Source organism: Lytechinus pictus, chromosome 7 (genome assembly GCF_037042905.1).
Source record: "Lytechinus pictus isolate F3 Inbred chromosome 7, Lp3.0, whole genome shotgun sequence".
NCBI classification, from domain to species: domain Eukaryota; kingdom Metazoa; phylum Echinodermata; class Echinoidea; order Temnopleuroida; family Toxopneustidae; genus Lytechinus; species Lytechinus pictus.
In genome coordinates, this window is record NC_087251.1 from 3,049,512 (window position 1) to 3,076,250 (window position 26,739).

At 35.7% G+C, this 26,739-nt stretch overlaps 1 protein-coding gene across 10 annotated transcripts; it reads right to left on the reverse strand.

Annotated features, from left to right (window-relative positions):
* Positions 1-3,087: 3,087 nt before the first annotated feature.
* LOC129265148 (delta(14)-sterol reductase TM7SF2-like) lies at positions 3,088-25,929 on the reverse strand. Of its 10 annotated transcripts, XM_064101627.1 has the most exons (17): positions 25,529-25,609; positions 24,921-25,056; positions 24,008-24,143; positions 22,101-22,240; positions 19,332-19,507; positions 18,903-19,109; positions 14,943-14,990; positions 13,985-14,129; positions 12,828-13,024; positions 11,579-11,633; positions 10,621-10,815; positions 10,078-10,181; positions 9,478-9,600; positions 8,541-8,709; positions 8,083-8,163; positions 6,954-7,076; positions 3,088-6,256 (listed from the first exon to the last, which is right to left on the reverse strand). In XM_064101627.1, exons 5-17 carry the CDS (start codon positions 19,485-19,487, stop codon positions 6,096-6,098), a joined length of 1,764 nt encoding a protein of 587 aa, XP_063957697.1. In that variant the 5' UTR covers positions 19,488-19,507; positions 22,101-22,240; positions 24,008-24,143; positions 24,921-25,056; positions 25,529-25,609; the 3' UTR covers positions 3,088-6,095. The 10 variants fall into 10 exon arrangements, with proteins under 10 accessions (XP_063957697.1, XP_063957696.1, XP_063957695.1 ...); XM_064101626.1 differs by lacking the exon at positions 24,008-24,143; XM_064101625.1 differs by lacking the exons at positions 24,008-24,143; positions 24,921-25,056 and having other exon boundaries at positions 25,529-25,617.
* Positions 25,930-26,739: the final 810 nt, after the last annotated feature.

Consider the following 26,739-nt stretch of genomic DNA (forward strand, 5'->3'; position numbering starts at 1 on the left):
ACCATTTGTTTCCCCAAAAATCGATATCCCTTTCCCAGGGGAAAATTATCAATGCTTCCAATTTTAGAACATGTGTATTCACCTCTCAGTGATGATAAGCTATATGGAAACACTCAATAATCATTTATATTCAGGGGGGATGGCAGGATGTTTGATGGGGGGCCAAGACCAACTAAAAATGATGTAATTGAAAAACACGACCAAGATCTCTATTATACTCTTCTTCCTTTCTATTCATTTTCTCCTTTTTCCTTGACTTGAAAATCAGTGGGAGGGGTAAGACTAATCAATTAAATCTCTACTGGGCTGTCTAGCGCCACTCGGTATGAGTATTACCATCAATTTTTTTATTTTTGCTACGGCAATATGATGCACTTCTAACCCTAAAAATCCCACAAAATCATCAGTAACTAACGAACCACATGAATATCATGTGGTCTTGGATGCCACTGCCAAAACCTGTATGCTGGGGTAACTGTTCTAGCTGATGATGTGGCCCTCAAAGCTTCCTCAGCCAAAGAACTTCAATGCATGCTGAATCTCATCCATACCTATGCAACCACATGGAAGTACAAGATCAACCCATCAAAAAGTGCAATCCTCGTCTTTAATGGGCAAGACCACCTCAAGCACACTTGGTACCTGAATGAAGAGGAAGTTCAAGAAGTCAGTCAGCATCCCCATCTTGGTGTCACCAAGTCTTCAACATCTCAAGATCCTGCGCCGAACATCATTGCCAAGGGATATAACTCAACGGTGTCAAGTCAACTTTCAAGTCAACTTTCAGTCATGTATCACACGGCGTTCCGCAAGGGTCCGTCCTCGGCCCCTTACTTTTCCTTTTGTATATCAACGACCTCGTAAATTGTTCCTCAATTCTTAATTTCATACTCTTTGCTGATGATACCAGTATTACTTTTTCTCAAAAAAATATTATTCCTCTCATTAACACCATAAATATTGAACTTCGTAAAGTCGTTGTCTGGCTCCAATGCAATAAACTGTCACTGAACCTTGAAAAAACAAAATTTGTACTATTTAAAACACAAACTAAAAAAATTGGTAATGACATTCCTCCAGTTATTATGGATGGCAAGATTATTTCCCAGGTATCAAATATAAATTTTTTAGGTATCAAGATCAATGAATTTCTATCCTGGAAACCTCATATAGATGAATTATGCACTCGTTTATCAAAAAGTACTGGTGTCCTCCGCAAACTGAAGTTTATTTTACCCAGACATGTATTAATTTCACTTTATAATACTTTGGTTTTACCCCATCTCACTTATTGCTGTATGCTATGGGGGAATGGATTCAAAACACATTTACATAGATTATTTCTTATTCAAAAAAGGTTAATCAGAACAGTTTGTAATGCACATTTCAATAGTCACACAAACAAGTTATTTCTTGATTGTAAAATATTGAAAATTTGTGACTTGGCTCTTATGTATACTTATATATTTATGTACAATTACCATTCAAATCTCTTGCCAAATATTTTTAATAATCTCTTCAACACAAATGCCTCTTTCCATTCATACTTTACGCGTCATTCAGCAGATCTTCACCAATATCTTCCAAAAACTAAAATTACCCAAAATTCTCTACGTTGTAGAGGAATTAAGCTGTGGAATGATTTAAATAATGATATTAAACAAAGCAAAACCCTAAATAAGTTTAAAAAACTCTTGAAAGTTGAATTTTTTGCTCAGTATAAAAACTCCTGCCAATAGCACACTGTAGGTCACTATGATTTATAATCATTACTTCTAGTTTGCTTATTTGTTTGTTTATTTCCCCTATGTTAGCCCATTGTTTCTTGTTATTTGTTGTTCACTCTTTATGTATGTACTATATTAATTTGTATTTGATTGTACCATGGTGGTGCCCCACTCACAAGTTTTTTCTAATGAAAACTTCTAGGGGCTCCCAATCCCATGTTTTTTACCTAACTTGTATATACCTGTATTTTTTATGATTGATTGATTGAAATAAATTTTGAATTGAATTGAACTCCATATTCGCTCTGCTAGGTGGTTCGGCTTCAAGAAACAACTTCTGGCCTCCAACCATTGCCAAGTTGTGGACCACCTACTGCATTCCTAGGATGCTATATGGCATTGCTGCCATTAGAGTTACCAAGAGGTCCAGGGATAAGCTAGACTCAGCGCAGGCCCTTCTCTTAAAAAAGTTTATAGGGCTCCCCAGAAGCACAGCAAACGAGGCAGTCTTTCTCCTTACCGGAATCATCCCTCTCTCTATGCAGATCGACCTGAACACCTTGATGACTCTCGGGCAACTGGTTACTTTACCAAGCGATAGGTTTGAGCACAGAATACTTCTAAATGCTCTCGCTGCCGATGTCCCTTTCATCTCCTACTGGAAGCAGCTAATCGCCAAATACAGCTTGCCTGCCATCCTGTCTGGCTCCCCGAGCTTCGACTACCTCACCTGGAAAAGACTGTGCCGCCAGGCCATCTTCAAGAAGCACAATGCTGGCCTAGTTGATGCCACTCAGGAGAAGCACACTCTTGCCTTCTGGAAGCAATGTTCAACGTTTCCAAGCCCTAGCAGTCTATTCCCCCCTGCACTACCTTCACACCTCCGTATTGCTACAAGACTTCGCTCCCAACTTCTGACAGGCACCTACCTAACACAACAAAGACTGAAGACCATAGGCAAGTCTCCCAGCGCCACCTGTAGACTTTGCTCAACGGAGGAAGAAAGCTCCACCCACTTCCTTCCCAACCCTCAACAGTCTGTTCTCATTCAACATGTCCTATCTCTAAGCCTCCCTGCTTCAGTTAGCCAAGCCTTCACCTCTGCTCATCCCCTCATCCTTGCCACTAATATCTTATTACCCTCCTCGCACCTATCTGTCACTCTTGCTGCCAATGTCATGACCCACTGCCTCAGATACATTCTTAAAATTCATCATATTCGCTTAGAGAAATTACTTCACCACAACGACCAACCTGCGGATAGCCGCTGATCCTCGAATACCGGGGGAAGAACAACAAAGAAGAAGAATATACTGCAAATTACAGTCTGCAAAAAAAAAAATCAGTCCACAAGGAAATCTTTAAAACTAAGTCACACATTTATTTACCACAATGCCATTATAATTTCATACAATGTACATTACAGGTCTGTTGATACATCTTGTGTTTTTATTCATGAGGAAACCAAAAATAAAAATAAAAAAAAGAAGGGGAAAATGCATTGATAAAACACACTGAAAATGTATATTACCATTTACCAAAGAATTGAATTCATGAAAACCATGTTAAGTCCATATGTTGTTATTTAACTACTTTCACTTGCATACAAAGTAGGTATTGACAAGCTTATTTAAACGATCATTAGTGCTTAGACACATAAATAATATTAACAAAAGACATGACATTTATCAAAATCAATTGGAAAAATATCAAGAGACAAGGAATTCTATTGAATAATAATTATAAGGATTCTATAATTAGAGTCATAAATGAATCTATGCATTTTATGTCCCTGAATGAATACAAGATAAAAGTAGTAAAATAAATGCATTACACCAGATTCACAGAATGTCCATTTAAATTGTACAAATATATTTACACAATCTCTATTTACAGGAATTGTATGTACATAGCCCGTTCACTTGTAATGAATGTCTAATAAAAGTTGATTCAGAAGAATCAATTGTATAGTGTATTGCCAAATAGTTCATTTCAATACCTACCAAAAGTTCATTTGTACTGTTATCAATAAATATTTCAGTTTTGTAATTATTATTTTTGTAATTCAAGGCATACTTGGCTCATACTGTTCTTAGGCAACATACATATAGCAGCTTCGAACATTTACTCTTGATGAAATCAAATGTTTGGCTAAAATGAATGAAAGTATTCTAAATTCTGATGAAAAGAATAAGGTGGATAAATTTCAAGTTCTAATAAACTACTATTATCAGATTTTAATAATGACATTAGACATGCATATTGATAACAAACAAACAATATTGGTAAATAGCATGAAATACAAACCAACTGCAATTCAATGTTCATATGGCACTCAAATAGAGTAATATTATGTGCACATCACACACTCTGTAATGAATTTGTTGGAAGCCATCTACAGTGCATTCAATAAATACGTTTGAGCAAAGGCTACATACACATTGTTACTATTTTTGTGTGCAATTCTCTTGCATAAGATCCAGAGATTTTACTTGGGCAGATTCACCTGTATTTAGTTTAAATTACCATAACCATCAAAATATAATCATTAGCATTATCTGCATTTATTAAGCTATCATAACTCAGTTCAGACTTATAATAAGGAATGCACAATTACAACACTTAACCAATTAAGAAATACTGATTAAGTCATGGTTTAAAAAGAAACCATCTTGACTTTTTTTAAATTTGCATGTCACAGCTTATCTGCATAATCTTTGGAATGGGCACAATAAAAGTACTGTACATATTTACATACTTTACATCTGGGGTGGTGCATTAATTTACTCATTTCTTCTGTGAATGTGATCAATTGAGATGTACTGAATTAATCTACATTGAACTATAAGGAGGAAAAAAAAAAAAAAAAGAAAAGAAGAATACCACTCAATGATTATGACCGTCATCAAACTTTTGAAACTCTGGGGTGGTATTTTGGAACACTGTCATAACTTTTGTCATAAATTTTGTCATTTCTCTCCGAGATGTGACACCGCTATGATTGTCACAAATCAGTATTCTGAACATTGTCTTTTCCTTGTCATATCCCTCAAAGTTCCCGCCCAACTTTTCGGAAGCAAACCAATCAAAATCATCGTTAGTTCCCAGTGGGAGCCCTTCTAGCCAATAGGAAGGCCCCGTGGCAGGTAGGGCGTATCCCCAATGCAGTTGCTGGCATCGCGCAACTACGCGTATATTAATGCGCTTAATTAAAAAGAGAGACAGGGAGCTGTGAAGGATTTAAGAGGAGAAGTAGAAAAAGAAGAAAAACAAAGGAAAAAGGAGGAATTTAATATGTAGGGCCTAACTAATTGTAGCATGAAAATATAATTTTGAAAATTGTCATGGTTGATGAGTGAAACTAATACCACAATCTAATCTAAATAATATCATTATATGCTTGACATTCAGTCGGCAGGGTATCGGGATATTTGGTGCTAAAAGATATGACAAAATTTATGACTGCTACCCCCCTGTCATAACTTTTGTCATATCTTTTGCTTGAATAAAAGGATTACGCGCATTTAAAGCCGCGTGTTTTTGGTGCGCGCTAAAAAGAAGAGACGAAATTTATGACAATTTTTGTGACAAAAGATATGACATCCACCAGAATACCGATTTTGTCATATCTCTGAGATAAGATAAAATATGGAGAAAAGACAATGTTCAGAATACCGCCCCTGGACATCATATCAATATCTTCCAGGATATTAGTGAACTTGTACTGGGACGGTTTTATGACTTGCTGTCAAGAGCTTCTAGCTTAGTGATGTATATATCTTTTTTTTTCTAGCTTTGCAAATCTAATTTTCATTATGTTAACTGACATTCTAGAAACCACAATACAGCATCAGGTATTCAGAAAAAATTGAATGATTTCAAAGACTATTTTATGAAAATAAACACTTCCGAATAATGGGAATATTACCTCATATAAAGAGAGTGAATTATTTGAAAGTAGGGTCCTGTTGCATAAACACTTCAATCACAAGCAAGTCAAATGTAAGTAATACATGAACACCAGTGTGGATGGCATTCAAGATGAATTTGATCGTAATAGGCCAGGGCTTATTGAAAACTACATTTATCTTTCTCTCCTATGACTTCTTCCTGAAAACAAGTTCATTTTATCAGTCAGCATGAGACGAGAGAGAACTATCCTTAATTTTTAGCATCATAAAATGGATGAATATGTCATATCCTGAGTAGGTAGTTAGTAAAATCCAACTGGTGCAGCAAGGCTTGGAGTAGAGAAAGGAATGCATCCACAATTTTGAGTAGCTAAAAAACAACAAAAAACAATCACACTTCAATGGCTAAGCACCAATGTCTTATGGCTGGAATGAGGCTCTGAGAGAGAGAGATTGTCTAGTAAATGTAAGGAATCATCCTGTACTTGACGGTAGCACAATACTTAGCCCAAGCTCCTCCATACTTCTGCCTGCAGGATGCATCATCACGTCGTTCCCGATGAACAAGGAGGATGAAGAAATAGATTGGGTAGAAGTATGGCACGATGCTTACAAAACCTACACAACAATAGAAGATGATATTCTTATTATCCGAAATGAATTAATTAGGAAGTAGAATATGTGAATAAAGTTATTGTTATGTTAATATGCTTCCAAAACATTAACATTATTCTTGTTGATAAATGGATGAAGAAAGATTGATGTGAACTCAGTTTGGTATTATATCAAGGTAAGAAAATATCTTGAACTTGACTATATATATCAAACAATAATAGGTAGCATAAGTCACAGAGATGCCCAGCAATGGTATTAATTTCCTCCAGCAATAAATCCATATATCGTGCTGCACAGTCTTTAACAGCATCTGTTTCTTGAATATGCAGAGTGCTATGAGTGGCAGCTTGATATGAAGCCACAGTAATTCCAAAATAGTGCCTTGGAAAAATAATCATCAATATTTTCTTCTCCTCCTGAGATGGTAATACTCTTCTTCTTCTGATAAAGTACAGTCCACTGACTGGTGTATTGTCGTACTATATTTGGCAGGTCTGGTGTGGAGTATGTACAGTGCCATTTTTAAATATTCTAAAAAGTTACTACTTGTAAGTGCAGCTAAAAAGCCATGCTCCTCTCTTAGCGAAGCAGGATGCTCTGTACCTCTTGTACTATTTTGGAATTACTGTGGCTTCATATCAAGGTGCCACTCATAGCACTCTGCATATTTTCTTGTACAGAGAATGGAGGAGAAACTCACCTGTGCATAGTGACCATGATAATGCCATGAGCAGATCACCCAGATAGTTAGGTTTACGTACAAAGCCCCACCATCCTGATACCAACAACCTCTTGCCTGTATCGGTTGGAATCGTCTGTAGACCTGTCAGGAACAGAATCAAAAGGAGAATATTTATCTTGGACTAAAAGAACAAGAAACCAGCTAAAACTTATGTGTGAGTATTTTTATTAGCTAACATATATATTAAAAAAAGAAACATGCTAAGGTATTTATTTGTTGGCATAAATATGTAGCTACATTATGTACCCAATTATAATCACATCATACAGTCAACCTCCATTATCTGACCTGTCAAGGTCTGTATCATTATGACTTGCAATTAACTATAAAATGATAATGGCCAATGGAAATATTTGTTTCAAACTTACATGATTGTATTGTATTGTATTCAGCCCCCCTCAACATTTTTCGCAATAAAGCTGCCACGCAAATTTTCTTGACCGCGTCGCTTGCTGACTTTTTACTTTCAAGTCTCGCACAACTTTTGAGACCAAAATTGCGACCCCCGGGTAAGTAGTTGCAAAATTTACGCAACATTTTGTAAGAGCATGCAGGCCCAAAATGCTCAAAAATGTGATTTTGTGTACAAATCCAATGCAAATATTGTTTTTAGGCAAAATTCATAAATGTTTCATTATTTTTCCTTGAACTGATTAAAATCGATTACATCTCGTTTATGGTCAAAATAATTTCCCCAACAATTCCATTGAAGAAAAAAAAAGCAATACATAAGAAATTTAGAAAACAATATATGTATTATTCAGTAAATTAAAGCAAACTTTTGATTTTATGCATAAATAAGCATATTTAATTAGCTATGAGATTTTGAACTTACAGTTAAGTAGATTATGCCATTGGTAACACGCGTGCCAATTTTCGTCGCGATCGCGTAATCAACAGCTGTGATCATAGGGGGGCTGATTCAGCCCCCCCCCCGTTGAGAATCAGTGTTTGAAATATAAAGCTTATTGCAAATATTTGGGTTTTGACATTACAGATCATATGATACAGATTCCTACGGTTCTAATAGATTTGACATTGATAATGACATGTGTATATAAATCCAAAAGCAATAAGGATGGCCTACCTGCAACACTCTTTCCATAAGGGTTTTGTCTGTAAGAATTCTTCTGACTGTTGGACATACGGAAGATGAAGTATCCAAGGGCTAGAATGCAATGATTCAAGAATAAATTCATTGAAATCGTCGATATCATTTAGGGACCATGCTGGAAATAATGATCACCCAAACATTTGAACTATGAGATATTATTCAAGCAAAATATGACAGTGGGCATGCGATTAATGTTTTGGATTTCTGTGTACGTATGTGTGAGATTTTAAACACGCACAAAAAAGAATACATGTATGTCTTGCACTTCTTCATCTTAAGACCAATGAGTGTTAAACTTAAGTATTCCAACCTGCTAGATTTGCAATGGACTGACAGACAGCCCTCATGCTGATTCCTATATACCCCCTTCAAACTTCATTTGGCTGGGTATAAATAAAAATTAATAAGAGAAAGAAATGCCTATGACTTACAGAAGAGCAAAGCCACTGGGATGAGGCAATAATCTGGGAAGGCAGGTGGGTGATCAGCTAAGTAACGAGCTTGAAGACTGTATGTGAATGGTACCCAGGCCAAATCACCAAAGACAAGCATGAATCCAAAGCCATCTTGGATGATGTCCATCGTAGTCAGGATGGCAGACTATCAAGATGAAAGAAAAATATAATAATGCAATTGTACCAAAGCAAGTAATCTGTGATTATCATCTGTCACTCACGTCCGCATATGTGGATGTCATGTGACTTATCCAGTCAATCAGAGACATGTAGGTACCGTGCATACGGCACCTTGACAGAGTATATATAAGGCCTGCTTTTACAAACTTTGCTCATTCTCCTGAAGATGACAAGACCACACTTGTCAAAACGTTGAGTTTGGGTGGTCCTTTTCGGGACCAACACTTGCCCAAGAAAAATACATGGTGTATCGTGAAACCTACTACACCAATCTGTGATTATATTAGCCAGGCCTGATATTAGCCATACAACAAACACAACATGATCATTACTGTAAATATGAATTTCTCATTATCCTTTTTGTTATTCCATGAAATATAGACAGGTAAATAAGCATAAGCCGTTCGACCCCTAGTCAAAGAAATTTTTTTGGTCAAAGATAGATTTACCTGTACTCAGCTTTGGACAAAACCAAGACATTCTAACTGTCTAAACATTTCCCATTCAGATAGCAGGAATCTTGCTATAACTGCATTTCCAAGGAAGGACGTAATTTTTCAATATTTCATAATAAATTAAATTTAAACCTCTTTACTGTATTTAAAAAATGCAACCCCCCCCCCCTTCATTTTACAAGATCCCTTTTACACATAAAATTGCATGAAAATAATGATTAAATAGATGACAGTATCTCCAATTGACAATTTCAATGCCATTAACACCCTTGACATACCTCATAAAGCAAAGCATCAAAGACATAGAGGAACTGGAAGACACAGACCAAGATGAGGTTCCATGGAGGATTATCAGGGAATTCAGTCCATACCTTCATCAAGCATGCCATGTTGATCAGAGCCTGGTATCAATAAGGAGATATCAACAAATTAATTTGACAAATGAAAAATGTAGTGCACATCAACGCATCACTCCAACAGAAATATGATGCGCGATGTTATGATGTTATGCAAACAGTGATTGATCACAACATTTGTTCTAATAGCCAATCCTTTCCCTTCACTTTTTAAGAATCCAGAAGTTTTCAATTGTAAACTCTGACGGCTGTTCTCGTATATAGTTATTTAAGTGCACTGGATTCCAAAAACTTCATACATTCTTTTTCTTTGCAGATGACAATTCTATCACTGCAAAATTGAATTCTAAATGGAATGTTGTAATTAATTTTTAATTTAATGATTTAATTTTTCAAGGACCTTCCTGGGAAAGAACACTCAAGTTTTTTATTGTTATCCTGATTAATCATCTTCTTTTTTCTATCTATAATGATATACATGTCCAAAACTTGAGAGATAAATATCAATAACATGACACTTACCCAAAGAAATAGTCCAGGACGTAGCTCACAGAAGAACTTGAGGTCGAGGCTTCCAAATCGAGGGTTCAGCTCATGACCCATGAAGAAGTCATAGAAGAAATTGCCTATACAAAAGGAAAATGTTTTGATGCAATAAATTCTTTTCGTTTTATTTCAATGGATCTGAATTTACACTTGTTTACAAATCTTTGTTACCCCCCCACCAACATTGAAATAACTTAATCCACTGAAAATTCAGAGTTATTTTGCACATTCTAGCTCAAAATTCGAATATTTTCCTACAGCTATGGTCAGTCCTTCCAAACTTTAATAGTGACTATCTGTTTACATGGTATTCTAAGTTTAGTATAAGCACTAAAGGGGCCTGGCCATAGTGACCATCTAAGTAGTAGTACAATTTCTAATCTCTCCAATGCACTCTTCATACGGTGTATATCGGTTTCTCTGTCAATGATATGATTCATTACTCTCTCTGCACTCTTCACATTCTTCCACTCCCATCAATATATTTCTTTTCTTATTTGAAAAGAGAAGATTATATACCAGAGTTTCCTCCTGCAGCAAGAGCACTGTTTGGTCCTCTCCTGGCCTTGATATACAGGAAGAGACTGAGGAAGACAGAGAAGAGTGTAGCTGCTGTCATCAAAGGTAGGATCTTATCCACAATCAAAGTCACAGGACACTTGTAGTAGACCATGGCTCCAAAGGTTGCACATGTCACAACCAGAGCAAACAAGCCTGTTAAGAAAATGATGGCAATGAAAATATATTGAAAGATATACAACTCTAAACAGTAAAGTATCCCTCATCCAATACGATAGTAATAAGCAAATTTGTAGCAGGAAATATGTTTCCTTACACAAATATTTTATTTGTTTAACAGTACTTAATGTCATCTTGTAGACAGGCTCCTTTGTGGCTCTAAGAACTCATAACCTCCAACCTCCAAACACCTATAGAGTTTTTTTTTTTTTTGGGGGGGGGGATGTGCCTTTTAATACCAAACTTGAAAAAAAAATATTTAAAAAATCTGAACCAGCTGCATATTGGAATTAATAACTCCAAAGGTCCTTGTGAAAATTTGATAATATCAAATGAAATCAGGGGTCCGTGGTAACAAAGCCATTATTGTAAATACCAAAGAAACCTTGATCCAAGTTGTAACTCTTTATGAAACACTCCCATGTTGTTAGGCTACCATGATGATTTACAGCTACCAAACCAGAGGGGGTGGGGGGGGGGGGGTGTTTCACAAAGATTTAAGTATGACTTAGAGTCGCACTTAAATGCCGACGCATACATGATATGCAACGCGCAATCTAATTGATAGATACGCAGTAATGTGCGTCCTCGTAACACGATCTGACCAATGCGGTCAAGACTTTCATACCGTACGCAATTCGGTATTTAAGTGCGACTCTAAGTCATACTTAAATCTTTGTGAAACACCCCCCAGTAAGTCAAAAAAGCTCCTTGAAAATCATTTGAAAGGAGTACATACCATTAGTCCTGTAGCTCAATCTCTTTCCTGATCTCAGAGGCTGACCTTGTACAATCTAAAGAAAGAAGGAAAGTATACAATGTATCTGTCTCAGTTATTAGTAAAAAATTATAACCACCCCTCCAATAAATGAATGCATATAATCCATGTATCCTACAAAGTATTATTTTGCAGAACTATTTTTTGTGGTATAGTTCTTATAACAAGTGGAACGCCTCTGGCTCTCTCACCTGCATCACGCGATTCAATATAGCAGCAGTGCTGACTTTGAAAACTACTATAAAATAATTATTCACAAAAAACACCATTCATATAATGATACAATACTACATTCATTGACATTTGACCTTGATCATGTGACCTAAAACTTGTCAGTGATACTTGATTACCCCTATATCCACATTTTATATATCTATAAACTTTGAAAGTTATGACAGCAATCTAATAATTACCTCTAAAATGGCCAGAGTTCAATGACCTTAAATGAACTTTGACTTTGGTCATGTGACCTGAAACTTGCATGAGATGTTCAGTGATACTTGATGACTCTTATGTCCAAGTTTTATGAACTATACCAATGTACTTACAGAGTTATGGTGGTAATTAAACAAATACCCCAACATGGCCAAAGTCCATTGACCTTTGTCATGTGACCTGAAACTCGCACAAGATGTTCAGTGATACTTGGTTACTCTTATGTCCATGTTTTATGAACTAGATCAATACACTTACAGATATATGATGGTAATTCAACAAATACCCCCAACATGGCCAAAGTTCATTGACCTTAAATGACCTTTGACCTTGGTCATGTGACCTGAAACTCGAACGGGATGTTCAAAGATACTTGATTACTCTTATGTCCAAGTTTCATGATCTAGGTCCATATATTTTCTGAGTTATGCTGTCATTTCAAAAACTTATACTTCGGTTAAGATTTGGTGTTGATGCCGCCGCCGTTGGAAAAGCGGCGCCTATAGTCTCACTCTGCTACATATGAGGGTGAGACAAAAACTAACTACAATGATAAAAATTCCTGGAGAATTCTTTTGAAGTGTCACAAGTACATACATGTATTACAGGAGTGAAAAAAAATAATGGCTGGAGTTACACCATTAATATATCAAATGAGTTTCCCTTCCCTTTGTGGCTTTTTTTTTTCAAATTAAGAGCTGGGACAACATTTGACATTAGCTTTCAAGTCACTGAATAAAAAATATTTTCTTTGAAAGTTGAGACATGAGTTTACCTTGCCAACTGGAAGGAGACCAAGGATGACTTGGAAGAAAAACCATCCAATGTAGAATAGATAGGCTTCTTGATCATAGTAATCCCTCCAATCAAGTGAGATTGGTGGTTTGTAGGATAGCTGACATCCTGATGGTTGACATGTGAAATACAGGTAATACACTGTCAATGGTATACCAAGGATCATGAAGAAGGTACCTGTATGATCAAATTATAAAAATGGATATGTATACATGTAAAGAATGTTTCAACAAATGTAATTCATTGCTACAAAGATATCACTTTTTCAAATATGAAATTCATAGATTTATTTTAAGTCTACTAGCCAGTTTTATACTTCAATTAATGCTAGCTGTGGTAAAGAACTGAATTTCAAACAGAATCCATTGAAGTCATCCCCAAAGTGATAGATATGCATAAATAATACCAAATGATTCTGGTATAGAATGTGTAATTGCTGAGTAATTGACAAAATAAGCAGGGTATTCCGACCAGATGTCTGGTCTCTTTCCAAGCAATAATAATAACACACTGTCCCACATGTGCTTATGGATGTTGGTGATCTTCAGTGTGGTAATTTTCCAGCTTAGATTTCATTTATTCTAAGAGTTAGATTGATGAAAATTATTTAACATGACCTAAATCTACCATGGAAGTGTGGAACGTTCAATAAATCACATGAAAAATTGATTGATTTGGAGAATGGAGAGTCCAAATATATATATTAGAAACTGATTAGTGATTCCCAAATTCAAATGTCTTATTTGAGTCTTCTATATGTATGTGTTGCAGGTATTGAAATTGGTAAAACTGTTTTTGATTTGAAGAATTATTAAAAAAAGTATCAGTCACTTTTTTTTCAAGTCCTTTTTGTGTAATGCGACTGACCGATTTTTGGGACATCATGGCATCCACGATATACAGTATACAACCTTTCTGTATGTTATTGTTTTTAATAAAGCCTCAGTTGTCAAGATAAATTGACAGTACGACAGAAAGACTCACCGCTGTAAAACAGACAGCACCAAGTACGTGTATTGGAAGAGACACATAAAAGTGTAGGCCTAATGCGACTGACCATGGAATTGACCAAATAGCTAGATCATGCCTTATCATTATGGGTCTATATAATAATCACATCAGTCAACAAGAACTTACCTATTGGACCTCCAAATTCATAGTGTGTGGTTTTAGGAACTCTTCCTGACTTCATCTCTGCAGGTATTTCTAGCTGTTGTTTGCCTGATCTTGTCTGTGCTCTGGTTGTGTATGTATGTTGCTCAGTCTTGATCACTGTCTGTGTCTACATAAACCAATGACATACAGTTATAATGAACAAAGTCAATGTAGTATGTTTCAGATTGTTTTATACGTCTATTAATCAATTTATAAAGGCCTTTTTTATTTAATATCTTATTGATCATTATCATGATTACATGTACTGGTATACATTTTATTTCTCCCCCCTTTTTTTTTTTTGGGGGGGGGGAGGGGGATAACCTACAGTCTATGAATTTTTTAAAACAAGGGGGAAAGTACATCTTCTTTGGCATGTGGCTGACAATGTCACACATCAATATTACAAATTCTAGTACTTTCCACCCTCACACACATACACAAGAAATAAAAACTTGATTAGAGCAAGCATCAATTGATAATTTTCAAAATTGGTATTTGTAATCTCATGTAAGTTACACTCACACTCAAGAAAATGTTAGTTAAAAATGGGGAAATGTGATCTATATAATATGAATACAAGAAAGTGAAAAGTTCAAAGAACATAATAGAATTAGACAGTGAAGATTCTTTACAAAAAGTCATGCACAAATTCACAAAAACGGCAAAATAAAAGATGTCTTATAATGAATATAGATTCACTATGTATGCAAATTTTTCACATGGAGGCATTAGTATAAAAAAAAGGGAGAAAGAAAGGAAAGTCTTTTTTTAAACAACTGTAGAAATTGAATTAGATAAATCAAGATTGTTAAACAAAGTACATGTGACATGTGTATATATGCAGTCACGCACACAAAAACTCATATATTTTGATAAACAGCAATAAAACTATCAACAAAAGGAAAAGAACTTGAAACCAATTTCTCAAATCGTTTACCTTTGCAGTTTTTTTAAATGGACTCCGAAATGTCAAATTACCGACAACCTTAATTATGTCAAAGTGCAAACAAATGAAAAATTAAATACATTTAATATGAATTTACATTTACAGTTAAATGAGTGCTAATGTGCTATGAGTAAATTTTAAATTTGGGCAATAAAGAGCTTAAATTAATCTTGTGCCAACATGCATTCACTATAATGCATACATGTATATTAATTAACAAAGAAAAAGAAACTAATAAATATAGCTTTATCTGTAGACTTACCAAGCTTAATCTAAGTAGAATTTGCAAGCAAGCAAATTAATGTACATGCAATACACAGAGAGAGTACACACCCCAACGCAGAGACTGAGCAGTACTGCAGCAGTAGATGTATGGTTATTCTATTTCAGCTACTATTTCTAACTCAGCATTTTAATCAGTAATTATTCTGGAATCTTAAGATTGTGTCCCAGGTGAAATTAAGTAAGCCTGTAATAGCATGACCAAAACAGCAGTGAGCATACGTATATTGACCCTATGACCTGCTTTGCATATATATGTATTATGTACAACACATGAGCCTAGTATGTGTACACTGGTATGTTATGTCATTGAATCGTGTGATCATTATAGCACACACCGGGTGACTGATTAGATATGACCTGTTCACACTGGTGACTAATACATTGTACATGTACACTAACCAAAACAGTGGTTATTAACATTTATTGAAAATCAAACAAAAAAACGATTATTTGCAGAACGTCCCCAACCTGCTACCTTATAATGCTCTGGGCATCTTATTTTTTTTTTTATTTTTTTTTTTTTTGGGGGGGGGGGGGGTGTAATGTAGATCTATACCTACATGACCCCCCCCCCAAAAAAAAAAATTGCAAAAAAAAATAATTAATTAATTAAATTTTAAAACCCCTTCCTGTTCCTATTGGTAAGAAAGTTATTTCTTTTTAAGCTAAGAGGAAAAAAGAATCCCTCAAAAACTCAGAATCAAGATCGATTTAGTGTGTTACAGATACATGTACTGTGTAAGAGAATTTGGCAATGCATTTTGTGCTGTTTACAGTTTTTTCCCTCCATTTCTATTTAATTAAATACCCTCATGTGGTACGTATACAGTGTAACTGATACAAGAAATGCATGTAGATTGTAACTAAAAGCCCTTTTCATTTTGGTCCTTGCAGAATGAGGCCTGTCAGCACCTAAGGTAACTTCCCCTTATATGTGAACTCTCTCTGTTTGACTACCGTAATTACACATCCTGCTGCTCTACCAATAAACTTTGCAATATTACTCCTTCACTATTCACAAATATCTGCAAGTCATCAGAACAGAAGACCAATAGTAAATGTAGGAGACAGAAAGAGGTGTTGGGGGAGGGGGAGATGGCAAACATGACACACACAATGAAGTAACTTTTTCCCAATCAAACATAATATTATAATTATAAATAATTATTTTGAACTAGAATGTGATGACTTTGCCATGGGACCTGGGGAATGTCTGAATCCCCCCCCCCCACCCTCCAATATACAACGAGTCAAATCTACATGTTCAAGCCATTACATGTTGGCCTAACTACAGTATATGGGGAAATACGTTTTGTATAATGGAGCAATTTAGTATCTTCCATAGAACTTGGTAGACACTGACAGTAAATAAATACAAAAAGCAGTGCACTTATTAAGTATTAGTACTACATTGGAATGGAAGCTATGCTCAGGTTTAACCTTATCTTAACTGGGCTATTTCGGACCAGTATATACTGGGGGGGGGGGGGGTCAATTTGACTCCCCCTCAGATCTTGGCCGCTGATTGCGCGATCGCCGCGAAAATTTGCACACGCGTAGAGCCGGATGTAAACTACAAGACTGTATAGAATTTTTTTTTCAAAATATTAATTGTTTATATTTTTTTATTAATTATGCAAATAAGCGTATGAAATTTGCCCTAAATTTGGGTTTTTGTGTATGTTTTTACCTTTAACTCGATTTATATAGCTAGAAGAATGCTAATTTTTGGTGGGAGTATCAATTATTACATTTCTAACAAATATCTACAAAAATATTGAAAAAATATGATTAATTTCTTATGTATTTTATTGTTTTTTTAATTCTTATGTATTTCTTTGTTTTTTCAAACCTTTGTTTTTTATTGTTTTTTCCAATGAACTTTGTCAGGGACCCTTTTGCGATCATAAATAGCATAAAATAAATCCCTTAAAACCAACAAAAGTGAAAATAATCATACATTTATGATTTTTGGTTGAAAAACACAATTTGCATTGACTTTGTACACGGAATCACGTTTTTTGAGCAATTTCGGGTCTGACATGCACTTACAAAATGTTGCGTAATTTTGGAACTACGTACCCGAGCGTCGCAAATTTGGTCTCAAAAGATGCGCAAGACTTGAAAGTAAAAAGTCAGCGAGCGGTGCGGTAAAAAAATTTGGCGCAACGGTGTTGTGACGAAATTTGTCAAGGGGGGGGGGGGTCAAATTGACCCCCCCCCCCCAGTTTAATAAGGGTTAATGTGATTTTTAAAACCTGTTCCACACTACCTCAACGACATATGCAAGTATGCAACCCTAAGTCACAAGACCACAACACATACATGTACATACCACACTATCACCCCAATGAACCGATACAAATATGTATAAAATTCTATCCATTAAACATTAAAGGAGAATGAAACCCTTGAAACCAGCTGAATCCATATCAAAGAGAAAAATCAAAGAAACATATTGTTGAAAGTGTGAGGAAGATTGAATGAATAATAAAAAAGTTATGAGCATTCGAATATTGAGATCACTAGTGCCATGTAGATCCTCCTAACGGCAATGCGACCAAGATCTGTGATATCACACACGTACAACTCCCTCATTACTTTAGTACTTATTTCACTTATATTCTCACTTTTATAGAGTCTATCACAAGGTGAGGTGTTCTCTTTATGAGATGACAAGTACAGAGGTTTCACAACATTATATCATTGATGAATCGTTTGTCATATGATTAGAATGAGCAAAAAGAGATGTTTTGGGGTATATTTTCAGTGTCCAAATGGGAGAGTTGTACGTGTGTGACATCACAGATCTTGGTCGCATTGCCAATGGGAGGATCTCCATAGCATTAGTGATCTCGACATTCAAATGCTCATAACTCTTTTATTGCTAGTCCTATTTTACTCAAAGTTTTGTTGATCTTATTCTTTGATTTTTCTGCTTTCACAAAAGCTAACTTGCTCCAAGAGTTTCATTCTCCTTTAAGCAAGTCACTCTCAGAAGGGCAGATATTGTAATTCGCTATCGCCTTTTATAGGAGTCTGTTGCAAAAATAGTTAACAATAAATCGCAAATATAAAGTAAGAAATGTGTGCATCTTCTGGTTGAAAATCAAGTTGTTTAATTGCAACTCATTTTGATGACCCCCCCCCCGGTGTCCTGCCATATCAAACTTCAAAGTGGTGCTTGGCTGTCTGATAGTATCACTACATGTGATTATTGTGATATGAAATAATCTTGTGACTCTTGTCAGCCAACTCTACATGTCATACTTACTAGTGTGTTGTATGTTGTTCATTTAGATTATTGAGGTGAAAAAGTAGCGTCCACATACATGTATGTAGATATCTGATTTTCTTTACTGAATTACAAAATGCAGTTTTATTGATGTTAGATTCATGTACACTGTACCTGCAAATTTTAAGCAAATTCATCTTGTTTGGCTGATTCAAGGCCATGCTAACTACATTGGACTGCAAACTTTAAGATCACAATGTTACCATTTCATTTCCGTATTATCAAGTCACAAACATTTTCCACCTACCAATTTACATACATAAAAAATGCCTTTACACATAATTTTTCTTGTTATTATTTGAAGTATGAGAAATGAAGATTTTAGGTGCAATACAAAGTGAATGAGTAAAACAAACTTTAATTATACTCACTCTGGAGATTTTTGATTCTGTTCTTTTCTCTTGTGTTCTCGATACTGGTGTTTCTACTACCTCTTTCTTCTCTGGCTTTCTTGCTGGACTCCTAGACTTCTTCTGCTGTGTCCTGGAAGGGGATAATTTGCGAGCTGGTGACCGAGATCGTCTTCTGCCCGGTGACCTTGACCTGGAGCGTGACCTCGTTCTAAAGAAGGATTCCAACTGAAAAGAAAATTTATCAAACAAATAAATGTGTTATTGTTTATATCGAGACACTTTCAATTTTATCAATCTATATATGTAAGTGTAACCCTGAATATGAATTTTAAATTACAACAATCTTAGTATCTAGAATTGTATTTATAGACAAGATTGTTGACATGTACAAACTGATATGTCATTCCCTTGTTCACAAATTTAGTAAAATAATTTGGAGTATCTTACCTTGACATCAGTAGATGGGATTTCTTCTACTGTACCATCTTCATATTTGACTTCATATCCATCATCATTTACATTCAGGATCTTAGATTTGAACCATAGATTGCTGCCTGGCCACTTGGCCATCACTGCATCACCAGCTGCAAATCTTCTGGGCATTGTGCTTGCTCACTCTAGTCCTAGACCAGTAAGGAAAAGAAATTTCAGGTGAAATGAATACAGTCTTATATTGTAAAATGAAGGAAGACGGAACTCTAGATAAGATGTAAATCTTAAATTAACTGTACATGTACAATTATGGACAATGTTTTTCTTTTTAAAAGGCAATTTCAAATAAAACTTTACTCTGGACCCTCTTTGAAGGCATAATAATTTACAAACTGGTTTTCATAAAGCACACACACACACACACACACAAAAATTAAATGATTTGTAGAACTGGAGTAAAACCAATATGAAGTGTATTTGTAAACTTCTGATGACTCATTTTTTAAGGAAAAAAAAACTTATGACTTGCTGCCTTGATAGAATCAGGTAATCCATTTGAATTAAAAATCATTTTCCCTTTAATCCTTAAAATGACACACATGAATCCTCCTCCATCAACCACACCCATGAGTAGAAGGTACATGTAGAGTAGATCTCTGCAATGACAGAGTAGCTAAGGAGATATGGCTGATATGAAACGGGGTAAGAAAAGAAATGGTACTGTAGTACATGCTGCATGGGAGAAAATGCCAGGGATACAGACAACTGACATGTCTCTAAAAAAATGTATTATAAAAAGCTAGAATATTAGGAAGTCAAGCACTCATGGCTGTACATGTAGCATGAGAATTAACCATAGGCAATAGGTACTTTTGATGCAAATTGCAGGCTAAAAGTTAAATCAACCCATCTTTAAAATCTTATTTTTAGGGACAACTGCATTCTTCTGAGCTGCCTCCCCCCAAAAAAAAATGGTAGACCAAAAGCTTCAGTCTTTATTTCTTTGGTTGTTGTGCTTGACTGTACAGTATGTCTTACTTCACTGCACATCCTCCATAGACTGAGGTCATTCTTCCACTCTATACGGGGAACCTACATTTATACATGTACCCTAAAATTAATAATCGATTTAAAACATAATTTTGCATCAAAATATATATGTCAACTTTAAAATAGGTTTTTGAAATCATCACAACCTAGTAATCAAAACCACATCAGCTCAACATTAATCCTAAGAACACTGTTTTTATAGGAATAATACAGGTATGGGGATGAAAAAAGATTCCGCACATTGTGTGCATGAAAATGGCTAGCCATCTTTGCAGGAGAACCCACACCCCCCCCCAAAAAAAAAAAAAGAGAAAATAATAAAAAAATATTATAATAATTACTAATAAATAAAAAAATGAAACCAAATTTACAAAGAGAATATAAAATGAAACTAAATAAATACAAACATGTTTAACAAATTATCCTCTAGTAATGTTCAGACAAATTTAAAGGACAAGTCCACCCCAACAAAAAGTTCATTTGAATAAAAAGAGAAAAATCCAACAAGCATAACACTGAAAAAACTTCATCGAAATCGGATCTAAAATAAGAAAGTTAGTTCACAAAACAGTTATATGCACATCCTGGTCTGTATGCAAATGAGGAGACTGATGACATCATCATCCACTCACTATTTCTTTTGTATTTTATTATATGAAATATTCTAATTTTCTCCTCTTTGTCAAGTGAAACAACGATTAATTCCTCCATGAACATGTGGAATTAGCATCATTTAATAGTACTACATGGTTCAGTCAAGTTGGTCCTTATTGTAAAATCTGTAAAAAAAATGATATACTGTATATTTCAAACAATAGAAAACAAAAGAAATAGTGAGAGGGGGACATCATCGACTGTCTCATCTGCATGTCACTGAGATGTGCATATCACTGTTTTGTGAAAAATAAACGAAAATTTAAAATGTCATAACTTTCTTATTTTACATCCGATTTTGATGAAATTTTCAGCATTATGCTAGTTTGATTTTTGTTTATTTATTCAAATCAACATTTATCTGGGGTGGACTTGACTTTTAAATTGTGTAGTATTCAAGAACATTTGTTCAACAACCATTCTATAAAATAACCACTAAAAAGAAATGTTCCTAACCAGCATGAATGGTTAATTAGTAGCTTGATGTACATTCCACTCCTTGATTACAATAGCTGCTTTATTTATTGTGCTTAGGCCTTAGCACTAGATTATACTTTATCAAATACTTTTTGAAAAGCTGATTTGATAAGATGGCAAATTACTGATAAAACAGTATGAAGCAATGGCAATGTGAATATTTGTCTTCAAGGGTATTAAGATAGTAGGGGAGATTGGGGTTAGTTGGAATGCGGGTTAAGTTGAAACATTGTAATTTTCTTTTAACGCCTGTAAAATAAATTTACACAATACTTCCCTCAATTTATTGCTATTAATAATACAACACAATTTACCGGGCTATGAAGAGAAGTGCATACATGTTCATTGCACAAAGTCATGGCACCTTTACATGTATTTTCTAAGATTTAAAGTTAGGATTGGATCTAACTATCAGTCCTGCTAATACATTATCAGCATAGTCCTATACATTCTACAGTTGTGTGGTAAGGTAGTCTGCGCAGTGCCCCATGTCCGCACACATGCGTATCTGCGCGATTCTATTACAAGATACGCGACGCACGGCAACCACATACTTTACACCTGCAATACATAGAAAGATATTTAAATAAGAATCCAACTCACATTGGTGGAAAAAATAATGAATTTTGAGCATTTCATGCGACGACCTCAAAATGCAGCCTTTCTCATCAAGATCCCTGAATCGTGTGTAGATCTAAAGTGAATAGGTGCGCAGACATGGGGCACCATCTTTTTTGTTCAATCTGAAAAATACAATTTATGATATTTATCGTCCTATGCAAGTATTTTACGATTCATGATATATATCGGCCGATGCAAGTATTTTTAAAAATCTACATGTAGGTTGGCACTGCTCATCATTTTGCCGCCCTCTATAGACGCGTTGCTAGGATGCAATCACAAAGACAAGATGGTGACAATAACATCTGTAAGTAAAACGCTCCTCTACTTTTAATATTTTAACGTATTTAAGCTTTATTGTAACATAAAAACAAACTAGTGTAGGCCTAGACTAGAAGTTGCAACCTATTATTGTAGCCCATTTATGGTTGGAACTACCCCTTATCGACCACCTAATCTTCTAAGCATCATATCTGCGAAAATATTCATCAATTTTACCCAGTTTTTGTCTCATTTGTGCAGAAAATTGAGCAGGTCAGATTCCCATGTTTCGCTCGGCGACTCCGATTCAATCCGCGTATATATCGACGAACAACGAATGTGACGATTTTCCATTTGCTCATTTGCACCCGTCTTTTGAAACCGACCACCCGCGATACACTAAGTTTACGGCCGATTCTTGTCGCGGTGGCGAAATATTTTTACTCTTTCAAATCAGTTGTATGACGTCAACATGCTAAATGATCGCCTCACTACTTCCACTGCGAGCTCCGGCGCATGATTCGACGATTGACGACGGATATTTGTTCTAAAGCCGTTTCCTATCGGATTTCTTGGTTTTTCAGCGGGGTTTGGGTTTGGGTTTGGTCAATACAATTTTGATTAATTCTACTAAATTTTTACTTTTTGTTGCTTCTTTTTTTCTCGTAAAATCGATTCTTACCGTTTCTATGGACACTGCGCCTGCTCTCCCGCGCGTATCGTTTGTAATACGCAATAATTTTAACGCGCGCAAGGTGGTCGGTTTCAAAAGAGGTGGTCGATATGTGGAAGTCTCACCATACATAAGTTTGGGCTCTAAACCCTACACAAAACGAGTATTTTGGAGCAACATTGTTGTCTCCAAAATACTTGGTTTGTGTGGGCCAATGCAATTGTCCCAGGCTCCATGGTCATGGAGAGTAAGCCTACATGTACGCATCTGAACCTACTATTAGTAGACTGATTTTTACTCTCCAGGAGCCTCCAGGCTAAGTCAGTAAGTGGGAGTTGCACGGCAGCCGACAGGCCAAAGAATGTCACTGTTTTTTTTCCTTCTATTGTTAGATTTGTCTATTTTTTCCCGTTTTGGTGCATTACAGGCCAAAAACGGATAGATAATCTTGATTTTGGTCCATTTTTTTTAAAATATGAAATAAAGACAAAAATTGATGAGCCCCGTCGGTGGGATTTTGCATTGTAACCCCCCTATTAAATGCGCGGGGAAATCAAAAAATTTAAAAATGTTTAACTTTGTTACTGATCTAACGTTAGGCCTAAAAGTTAGTAATAGTATACTCAACCGTCAAAGACTAACAACGACAACAGACGGCCTGCCATGGGCATGGGCCATGGTAGACAGCTGGCAGCCGTCTGTTTCGAGGAGTTTTTAAACATTTTTTATTTTTTAAATTTCTCCTCATACACAGACGGCTCGCTATCGTGCAGCCATGCACCATTAGGGGACTTACAATGCAAAATCCCCCCGTCAGGGCTCTTCAATTTTTGTCTTTAATGAATCAAACTTTTGAAAATTAACGCGACCGAAATGCAAATTAATATTCCCTCTTAGCATTAAATGCCCAAAAACGGGGAAAATCAAGTTAAAAGGAACAAAAACAGTGACTTACCTCGGCTGTCGCGCAACTTCACTGCCCTGTTTTATCTGAACTTAATACACATAAACATATGGCCATTGAGTCCCCTGTACAGATCGCGCTAGAACTTCGGTCTCTGTATTTGGTGAGTGAAGCCAACGGAGTTCAGCTGAACAACCAACATAACATTAACACTAATTAACAGAGACCGAAGCTTTTTGCCTTGGTCTAGGGCCATGGCTGCAGTGCTAAACTTACATGAACTTTTTTTTTTTTATTATTATAGATTTTATTGCTTCAAAATCAAATCACAATATACATAAATAATAGCAGCAATATAATAAATCATATACATAAGTAAAAAAAGTGTTACAATTCAGCAAAAATATCTTGATACTTGTTTAATGAATTCCATTTATCAAAGTGAACTGAAAGTTTGCCTTGTTTTACTGCGATTGCTCGCTCTACTTTTTCTGAAAAAATAATTTCATTTTTAAAGTGTTTGAAGATTAACATTTTCTCATTGTATTTTTGTTTATAAATAAAGAATTTTGCATAAAATATAATGGTATTAATAAGACTATTTTTAATTTTGATTCCAAAACAAATATCCAAAACTGAAAAAGGCAAAGTAAGAATGTTTAAACTGACTAACCATTTGTACACTTCATTCCAAAATAATTCAACAACTGGACAACAAAAAAAGAGGTGCATAAGATCTTGAGTTTCGTATTTACAAAAATTACATCTAGGGGAACTTTTTACCCCAATGCGAAACAAAAAATAATTGGTTGCTATACGTCTGTGAATAAACTTAAATTGAAATGAACGTATCTTGGTATCCAAGGTCGCCCTACATAATATTTTTAAACGGTCTTGCCACTGAATTAGTGTTTTTAAACTTAGAATAGATTAAAAGTTAAAAGGAACAAAAACAGTGACTTACCTCGGCTGTCGCGCAACTTCACTGCCCTGTTTTATCTGACCTTAATACACATAAACATATGGCCATTGAGTCCCCTGTACAGATCGCGCTAGAACTTCGGTCTCTGTATTTGGTGAGTGAAGCCAACGGAGTTCAGCTGAACAACCAACAAAAATTACAAAGTCATTAACACTAATTTAATTAACAGAGACTGAAGCTTTTTGCCTTGGTCTAGGGCCAAGGCTGCAGTGCTAAACTTACATGAACTTAGTCTTAGATCTAGGCCTACTCTAAGAATACAAGGAATATTATCAACAATTTTTTGTGAAAAAAAAATCATGATTAATAATTGTTAGGTGCGCAGACATGCCCCCCCCCCCCCCCCCCTTCATGGAGACTACGGTACCGCGGAGCGAATGCCGTCGGCCAGCTGCGGGCACGGCGCAGAGAGCAATTCGGCAAAAAGAGTCTCCCGTCAACAAAGTTCAACAAACTGTCCGTTTACAAGTGGGAAAATATGCGATATCAGCAGCTCACTCCTTTATCAAACTCGTTTCCATAAAGACGTTGTAAACTGACAATTCGGTTATTCTTTATGAATTATATGTACAAAATTGATTAATGCTTACCCACTGTGTTGTAAAAAATAGGGGAAATAGTTGACAGATCCGATTGACGGTTCCGTAGTAAGAATCATTCAAATAGTCCACAAAGCAACACAGGCGTAACGGTCACAGAGGGACGCGAAGCGGGAAGCTCATTGATTGGTTTATTCAAATTAGATAGGACAGGCCAGACCATTGTTCATCTACGATTGGTTGAAATGATTTATTTATCATTGATATTTCCCACGCCCACAAAATGACGACGACCTAGTTTTACCAGCTGATTACTATACTGCTCGATGTGGGAGCTTGTAGAAAATTAAAGGGGTAGAAAACTCCCTGATCGAACCAAAATTATGATCGAAGCAAGTCTGATATGTCTGCTCCTGGATGCTTGTAACCTCATTTCGGAGCATGGACCCACTAAGTTAATAGTCTAATATCTAATGTCGGATGAGGGTCGGGGTTGATCAATGAACTAAAATGTTAAAAAAAAAAAAAGTCAAATTGTTAGTATTGAAAAAAAAAATGAAAATCTACTTTCAGATAGATTTTAATACAATATTTCATGATCAACCTTTCCTTTCTTCCTTTCTCCTTATCTTTTTTTTCTTGTTAATGTGTTAATGGAACATTTTTTCGGGGGGGGGGGGGGTGGGGTTACGGTGCCCCATCAATTCTATAGGCATACAATGGCCTACAGACGACACCAACACAACAAGCATTACCTAAATAGCACTGAAAATGTTGCCCCCAAAAAACAAACAAACAAACAAGCAAACATAAAAATGAGGGTCATGCACTATTAAATCGGGGTCGATATTCGTAAACCTGAAGAAGGGTGCTATTCGATAGGGTCACCAATCTTGCACGATGACAACTAAGATGGTTGCCATAGTAAAATGGGAAAAAAAAGTGATAGACAAAGGCTCACTATTTTTTTTTTCATAATTGGCAAACGGTTAAGAGGGTTGCCAGTCATAAGCATATCAGCTAGGGGGGGGTTTACAGGTGTTTAAACCCCTTCCATTTTTTGATACCTGCACCCCCTAAGAATTCAACCCCCCCTTAAATTTTATTGATGGCCTTTTTTTTGCTTGTAAATTATTTGGAGGTACGAAACGACGTAACACTTTTTGGTGAAGACCTTTTTTTTCCTACGATTAATTTTATTACAATGTACAATCAATCATGAAAATCAGGGAAAGTTTAAAATGTGAAAGTGGTAATTTTTG